At 36.3% G+C, this 8,662-nt stretch overlaps 1 protein-coding gene across 1 annotated transcript in view; it reads right to left on the bottom strand.

Moving 5' to 3' along the window:
- Positions 1 to 2,686, bottom strand: part of LOC104951642 (serine/threonine-protein kinase LATS2-like) — a 14,568-nt gene extending 11,882 nt beyond the window's left edge. Inside the window, exon 1 of the mRNA XM_010778352.1 lies at positions 2,564 to 2,686. Coding sequence (XP_010776654.1) covers positions 2,564 to 2,686 — 123 coding nt within the window. The remainder of the gene's footprint in view (positions 1 to 2,563) is intronic.
- Between the last annotated feature and the right edge of the window lie 5,976 nt (positions 2,687 to 8,662).

Genomic DNA, 8,662 nt, shown 5'->3' with positions numbered 1-8,662 from the left:
CAATGTGAGAGTGTGAGAGTGTGTGTGAACACTTAACAGCTCGCAGTCAGTGCTAACTTCCTGCTACATATCACTGCCTTTTATGGAGCAAATGACTGAAACACACACACACACACACACACACACACACACACACACACACACACACACACACACACACACACACACACACACACACACACACACACACACACACACACACTTTTGATGTCATGAGATATGTGGCAGGAATGTCAGAACAGAAATGCCAAAGATACTGGGTTCCTGGCGAGGGAGGGGTTAAGATGGCAGCTGGGTTTCAGTCCAGATGGAATACCATTACTCATCTCCCCCCCCCTCATTTCCTGTCATCTCTCAGAAAAGGAATACAAATGGCTTATATGATGTACAAGTTTGGACCGTAGCTCTCTAGCTCTAAAAAGTAGTTTCAGTTTTAACGGAAAAACATTGCTCTTAGTGCACGAGGGTCAACATTTATAAAAAGACAGATTTAAGAGAAGTCGAAATGTCACATAAATAAAATAGTTTATGTTATGTTGTTATTCTGACTAAAACACAGTAGAGATGAACAGCGATTATATGTATATTTTTAGGTTCTAATACAGACATGCATTAGAGCCTAAAAACGTGTGGTTATAATGACACCTATACAGAAGGCCCACATATTGATTTAAATATCAGCTTTATGTATATAGTAATAGTATCCTATGTTTTTATGCTTCTGTTTAGGCAGTAGATAATTACAGAGTATTCTAATGTATACTAGGGCTGCTCAATTAATCATATTTTAATCGCAATTACGATTATGGCTTGCAACGATTACGAAAACAACGTAATCGAAATAAAACCATTATTTTTTTATTATTACTTTTTTTTTCAAATAATCTTTTTTTGGTTTTTCAGTTGAATTATACTTAAAGTTCAGGGTAATCAACTGTTAAAAACATAGTGTTCACATTTTTTTCTCCAATAAATGGATGTTTTCAAAGTAAATGGATAATTGTTTTTAATAATCTTGATATTAATTATTGACCCAAATAATCCAGATTATGATTTTTGCCATAATTGAGCAGCCCTAATGTATACCATATTTGATATTGTGTATTCTTTAGATAGTCCATTTAACTATATCTCATGTCTAGTGCCTGTAAACATGCTGCTGTAACAAAAAAAAACTATGTTGAACGAATAAAGTATAGTAAGGCTCTAGTTTGCACTCCAAACTGCATTTCAGATTTTCAATAGAAATAAATGTGGGATTAAAATATTGGGATTTGATGTCAAAAATCTACTTTAAAAGAGTTCCTTACGAATTATGAAATGCAGTGTTTTTCCTGTTCCATTCACTCAGACATGTTGGCCTGTTTCAAGAGCTACAGCACCTCACCTCATTTTACCCTACACATCAATAATGCATTTCAGATTCTAAGAAATCAGTGGATGGTAAATACCAAAACTTCCACTAATATAAATAAGGAAAAAGGGCAAATCTATGTTAGTGGGTCACCCAAAAATGTGTGGTGTGTGCATGGTCAGTAGGGGAGGCGGATGTCTGACAGAGAGTGAGTCTAAAGAGAGGGAAGGTCACTCCGACAGCAAGAGGCTGATCGATCCTCCATCACCAGACCTATAAAAACCCTTCCTCCGGCCTTGCCACCAGCACCACTGGTGGGGGGGTTAATGTCCCAAAAAACGGCCGATTCATAGAAACTGTATTTGTCAGAAATTAGGAAATTATTTTGTCCCAGCAGCAGTGTTGTCAAACATCACACAAGTTAAAATGTTTAAAATATACAATAACATTAGCAGCAGTATATACAATTCACAATAAAAAAGGACATATATCACTAAGGTATCTACTGTATAGGACACCAAAATATTAAATACTCTACAATATACAGTCTCACTCGCTACAGGAATATATAGAAATATACTACAGACACATATTGGCTTTGGATTATATATACATTACAATTGTGCAAAGTAGCAGATGTGCACATTTACTAGCTAATATCAATATTACTACTGGCTGATACTTCTTAGGTAGTCCATTCCGACAAGACTCTGTATGTTATTATGTAAATATATAAATTGTATGCATTTAACACTACCCTCTCCCACACAGTATTCTACAATGTTACACTTATTTTATAAATACTGCTTTTCCCTGAATGTGTTCTTCTGTAAATGTTTTTATTTGAAATACTATGTGCATGCCTTATTGATCTAATAGTGTGTTATTTGTATTTGTCGTCATCTATACTGCTGTAACTATATAAATGTCCCCTCTCTGGGACGAATACAGGAATTCAGATTTGTCTGATTAAACAACACATCACAGCCGAGATAAGGGTTAAGTGTTTGACCGTAAAAGCATGTTTTCTCAGTGAAAAACACAGCTAGCTAATAAAAATGTGACATCTAAATCATCTTAACTCATTCAGCGGCTTACAGTAGTTATACAGCCACAGCTAGCTGACCTCACCACTGCAGGATAACAATGGATGCAGCCAGATGCTAACTGACAGCTGGCGCTAGCATAAAAACCACCCTCCACACTCACCGCTATCACATTGACGAAGGTCGTTTTCCCGGAGTACTGCAGCCCTACCAGGGTCAGCTCCATCTCCTCTTTCCAGAATAGTGCCTTGAACCAGTCCAGCAGTTTGTTGATTAGCGCGATCATCTTTGTAATCGTCTGATGCTAATGCTAGCTGCTGTTGCTAAGGCTAGATTGCTATGCTAGGCTGCTATGCTAACGCCCCAACTGTCTTTTTTCTTGGGGACGCTGACAGTTGCTGTGACAACCACCGACGGTTACAGCAGAACGGAGGACACCGACAGGCTCTGTGTGAACCGGGTATGATGTTTAAAGAGTCTGTGTTTTTAGGCTCTAATGTCCGCTGTGTGTTTTCGGCTTTCTGTGATGTTTACTAGCTACGCCTTTTCCTACCAGCCGCGTCAAGTCAGATGTTAAATGTAATATCACATCCGGTACACCCTTTCACAATAACATAAGTACCCTATCAGTCAAAAAAGGTTAAAACCAGAGGTGAAAGAAGTTCTCAGATTTGTTGTGGTCTTAATTAAAGTACCAGAGTGTAGGAATACTCTGTTACAAGTAAAAGTGCTGCATTCATAGGTTAGTCAAGTCAAAGTACAAAAGTATTATCATCAAAATATAGTTAGAGTACCAAAAGTAAAAGTAGTCAATGTGCTTTTGTTTTTTATAATGATTGATCAATAATGTGTTATCAAAGCTGGCAAAGGTGCAGCTAGTTTGAATGACTTTGTATACTGCAGGGTAGCTTTAGCTTTAATCCAGGTGGAACTAAAGTCTGATTTAAAACTTGATTATATTTCACATCATTAATCCAAATCTGTAAAGTAACTAAAGGTATTGAATAAATGTAGTGGAGTAGAAGTACACCATTTACCTCTGAATTGACTCCACTTCGAGCAATACAATTATTAACAAAGCACTTATATACTAATAAAGGACTGGCTTATCTAAAGCCAGTTGAGTAGCACTTGAAATATGTTGGTATGAAACCTGATTATATGATTCTGTTTTCTTCTAGTTTGTATCTTCTTGGTCGAATGCACTTATTGTAAGTCGCTTTGGATACAAGCGTCAGCTAAATGCAATGTAATGTAATTGTAGTGGAGTAGAAGTATATATATATATATAGAAATGTTTATTCATTGGGATAAACCCCTTGAGATGCACCATCTCGTTTTCAAGTGGGTCCCGACAATAGGAACAACGTACAGGCATACATAAACAAAAAGACAAAATGCAAAACTTGACACACAAGACAAACCACATACAGTCTGTTTAGTGAAATTCAAGAAATGCACACAATCATTACAATGTGACAGTCGAGCAAATCAGTTTCATCAATATCGGTTAATAACAAGTACAGACCAGTTGAAAGTGAGATAACAATGCATGTTTAAATATACCCAATGATGCAAGTACAAAGTAGCACAAATGGAAATACTCAAGTCAAGTACTCTAAATTGTACTTAAGTACAGTAATTGAGTAAATGTACTTAGTTACTTTACACCACTGGTTAAAACAAACATGTTTATATAAAAAATGAATCTGCTGTGAATTTGAACACAAACAGTATTTATCCTCTTACATTTTCTTATTAGTTATTTGTATTTTATTTGAAGAACTCCTGCACATCCCTGTCAGTGTTAATGTTTCTTGATTTTTCCTGTAGCCCTTTTGCTTTAATTAATTAATTAATGTGTTGTTCTATTCACTATGTATTGTTCTTATACACCATGGTGCATTCCATCTACGGAAACCTACTTAATAATAAACCTGATACACCTGATTCTGTTGATACAGCATAGATGTATTATTAGAACATGCTTCATGCTGCAGGTTGAGTCTGCTTCCTGTTTGGGTGGGGTTGATAGAGGAAGAAGAGGAGAGTAGGAAAAGAGGAGACGGATAGAGGTAGATGCTCTGGTGAGTGAAACACTGCTCTCTGCTGTAGAGACAGGGTACTTACAATCATTTACGTCTGAATTGTAGTTGAGTAGAAGTACAAAGTAGCACAACATTAATACTCAATTGAAGTACAAGTACCTCAAAATTGTACTTAAGTGCTTGAGTGAATCTACTTAGTTACTTTACACCACTGTACTTATGTTTTTATAATCAAATGATGTGGACATTGAGTCATGTTACTATCGTGGCTATGGAAGTGCTTTTCGACCTATACAATCCCAACATCTAAGTTGTGTTTATAATTAAAATAAAAACGTAATTACTGTATCCATAACATTTTTGGGTAATTTATTTTAATTACTTAAGTTTACAAAGCCACAAAGGATACACTGCAGTATACAGTACCAACAGAAAACCGTACAAAAAAGCGAGATACAATGAAGGTCAAATGAACTATTCAAAGCAAATAGTGGATAGCAGACACATGCTGAAGAAACATTAACTGTACAATAGATTATAAACAATTAAAAAACATTTATCAAGTATATAAATACAACGAAGGAAAAAGGGATAAAAATAGGACAGCACATAAATACAAGTCTATCAAAATGTGTGTTGAGAAGCGATTCAAAGCTTGCCCGTATTCGAGTCCTGAGCGTGACCCTTTGTTTAATGTTATCCTGTCTTTCTGTCCTGTCTGTCTAACAAATGGCCAAATTAAAATTAAAAGATCAATACTTATTTTGCATTCATTATCCCATATGTTCACACTTTCTCTCCCAACGCAGAAATGAATAATATTCATTTGCAAAATTGGGACACAGTAAACACGAAATATTTGATCATTTTTGAAATGCTCAATACATATCAGCGACAACATCGTTAATATACATTCTTTTAGCCAGGGTAATCCTGTAGTGAAAACCTTTATTGGGACAGTCCACAGTGAACATGAACACCTGGGTTCTCGTAGCCTCTGCTGCAAAAAAACATCCCACAAACCACCATTTTGAGGTTCCTGTTGGTTCTTGGTTCCCCAAAGTCTCTACCTGTCTTTGAGTTTTGTTGCTGGCTCAACAAGTTTTCTTGTTTCCATATGTATGGTGCTGGAAACATGACTTGTAGCGCTAACTGCTGGTTGTGTGGTGTCTTGGATTTCTTCAAGTCTGTATCGTGCCTTGTTGGTTCTCCAGGTTCTTCTTGTTCTGTTTGTTGTCCAGCTCCAGGTTCTGAAGCTGAACGCTGACCTGCTCCTCTGGGTTCTGCTGGTTCTGCTCCTGAGGAGGAAACACTGGGGTTTAACTTTTCCTCAACTGTTACTAAATAAACGACTGTCAGGGCTGTCCTCAGCTAGCATTAGCACTAAAGGCAGTTGAAGAGACATTTGCAAAAACATTGTTATTTTGTCATTTTCTTAAGTTGATGTTATTATGTTGTTTTTGGTTTCAGGATAGTTTCTGAATATTGTTTTATGTTAATTGCTTTGTGCTTCATCATGTTTTATAATCTTCTAATGTTGGTACCTTGTTGGAATAAGTGTCTTAACTTTAACCAGATATGCTTGTTGTGATTATTTTATTTTTTTTCCATTTGTTATTTTGTAATTTTCTTAACCCTTAGATGAAAAGTGGGTCTTTTTTGACCCAGTGAGGTGGTTTTCTTCGAGTATCTTTGTAATTAAAAAATGTTATCATTTCATATTCCAGCTATTCTTCAAAAAACATGTTTTGGATATCATGCCATTCAAATTTTAACTTTTAATTTTATACATTTTAAGAAATTGTAGTTTTCGTATTATTACCCCAAGCTTCCATAAGTGGGTCTTTTTTGACCCGGTGAGGTGGTTTTCTTGAAGTATCTTTTTAATTAAAAAAAATTGTCATTTCATATTCCAGCTATTCCTCAAAAAACATGTGGATATCATGAAATTCAAATTTTAAATTTAAATTTTAAGAAATTGCAGTTTTTGTATTACTACCCCAAGCTTCCATAAGTGGGTCAAAAATATATTTTTATATATATAAATAGTGAAAAATTAGATATAAAATATTTCTAGTGTGAACCAAGATATAATAATACAAAATATTATACAAGTGACCAAAATGACAAAAATGGCATAAACACACATATTATTCTAATACGGGTCCTTTTTATGGAAGAGTGTAGGGCCCAGTCACTGGTCCACCTAAGGGTTAAGTTGATGTTATGTTGTTTTTGGTTTCAGGATAGTTTCTGGATATTGTTTTATGTTAAATGCTTTGTGCTTAGTCATGTTCTATTATTTTGGTACCTTGTTGGAATATGTGTCTTAACTTTAAAAAGATATGCTTGTGATATCTGTAGTTTCTATGTGATACAATCCATAAAAACACCATTTCCCAGCAGGACACATGATGCAGGGATCAGGCTGGAGTACCTGGTTGAGCTGCAGCTGACGGCTGAACTGGGCCAGAGTGGAGTGCAGGAACTGGTACTGCTCTGTGGTCTGGATCATACCACCTCTGCACAGGACGGGGGGAATAAACAAAATGTAACACCCCAGAGACAATAATCTGATAAAACACACAGGCAGGAGAGAGAGGAGAGTTTTCCCCACCTGTCGAGTCGGAGCTGACAGACCGTCTCCAGGATGTCGAGCTGCCCGGTGTCTCTGAGCTGCTGACAGCCGATACTGCTGACGATGAAACATCCGGTCCTGCCGATACCTGCACTGAGAGGAGAGGACACGGGCAGACGAGGGGTTTAACTCGGAACACCTTCAAGACCCTGTGCAGCCGCAGCTGGGATCAAATGGTACTGTTACATTTTCAAAACATACAATTCAAATTAGAGATGTCCCGATCCGATCACGTGATCGGGGATCGGAGCCGATCACGTGATTTTCAAAAGATCGGAATCGGGAGAAAAAAAATCGGGGATCGGGATTTTTTTTCTTTTCTTTTTTTTATAAAATACTTTTTTCTAAATGTTGTATTCAATGTTACAAAACCAAAATGACCATGTTCAAGTCTTAAAGTCATCCTGAGGCCTTAGTTTTGGTTTCAAATTACAGAACATCATGTATGTGTTGCTTCTTTGGGGCTTGTTTTCATAGACCTGGTTGCTTATTTCTCTCAAATCTGGCAACAGAGTGGGCAGGCAGTGTCTAATTGTAGCAGTAAGCTAACGAGTACTGAAAGCTCTCTCCTATTTCTTCTTGTCGATTTCTTAAAACACATCTGATAAAAACAAACTGACTTCATGAAGACCGTGCGAAAATCTCTGAGACACAACGAGCTCTATTAGATCTCCTCGTTCTAATTTCCTGTGCCGAGTCATCAGCGTGGTGTCTGGCGTCTCCTCTTCTGCGAAAAAAAAATTTCCTTAAACTTACTTAAATCGTAAATTATCCTTTGGTTTTGGAAAGTACATGATAGACTTCTGTACTACCCTTGCAAAACATTGTGGTTGTCGGTCTGTGAGAAACCGTGAAACTAGACTTTTTGTGATGATTGACGAAAGTGGATTGAAATTAAAAAAAACGAAAGTTAGATTAAACAAAATAAAATAATAGATAATAGAAATATTAGTATATATAAAAAACCAAATCAATAAAATAATAATAAAATCGATAATATACTAACAAATAATAAAATCAACAATGAGGAAACCTACAGATAGGAGTCCAGTTTTACCCCCTTGTGTCCCATTTCTATCTTCTATTCAAAAATACAGTGACCATAAGGGACATGTTGAACTACGTTAATCGTCTTGAAGGTTTATATATGTGTAATAACATATATATTGGTTTTATTTGTTTGTAATTTCCTTTTTTTATATTCTGTATTATAGCAGAGGTGAGATATTGGTAGTGGGAGTACCGAGGTCAAGTGACTGAAATGGTACTAAAATAAGTAGAACTTATCCTACAAGGGTTAGTGGAAAAAAACGAGGGCTAGGCTAAGGCTAGTAAACTAAAACTGGTTAAACGGCTATGGCTAAAAGGGCTAGGGCTATAAATACGTTACGTAATTCACCTTTTTTTCTTTTATTTCGTAAGTCCAACAGGGAATTCAATCAAAAAATCCTTAAATTTAACCTATGTAAGATACGGTTGTACCTATATCGAAGAAAGAAAGTGTCGTGTAACTTCTAGTCAGTCTAACCGTCGTAACCTAGTTTTTGTTTTATTTCGAAAGTACATGAGCATCGAA

Source organism: Notothenia coriiceps, unplaced genomic scaffold (assembly GCF_000735185.1).
Source record: "Notothenia coriiceps isolate Sejong01 unplaced genomic scaffold, NC01 NC01_scaffold00019000, whole genome shotgun sequence".
Lineage (NCBI taxonomy): Eukaryota > Metazoa > Chordata > Actinopteri > Perciformes > Nototheniidae > Notothenia > Notothenia coriiceps.
Note: the sequence above shows the minus strand (reverse complement) of the source record. Positions and strands in the feature narration are given on the sequence as shown.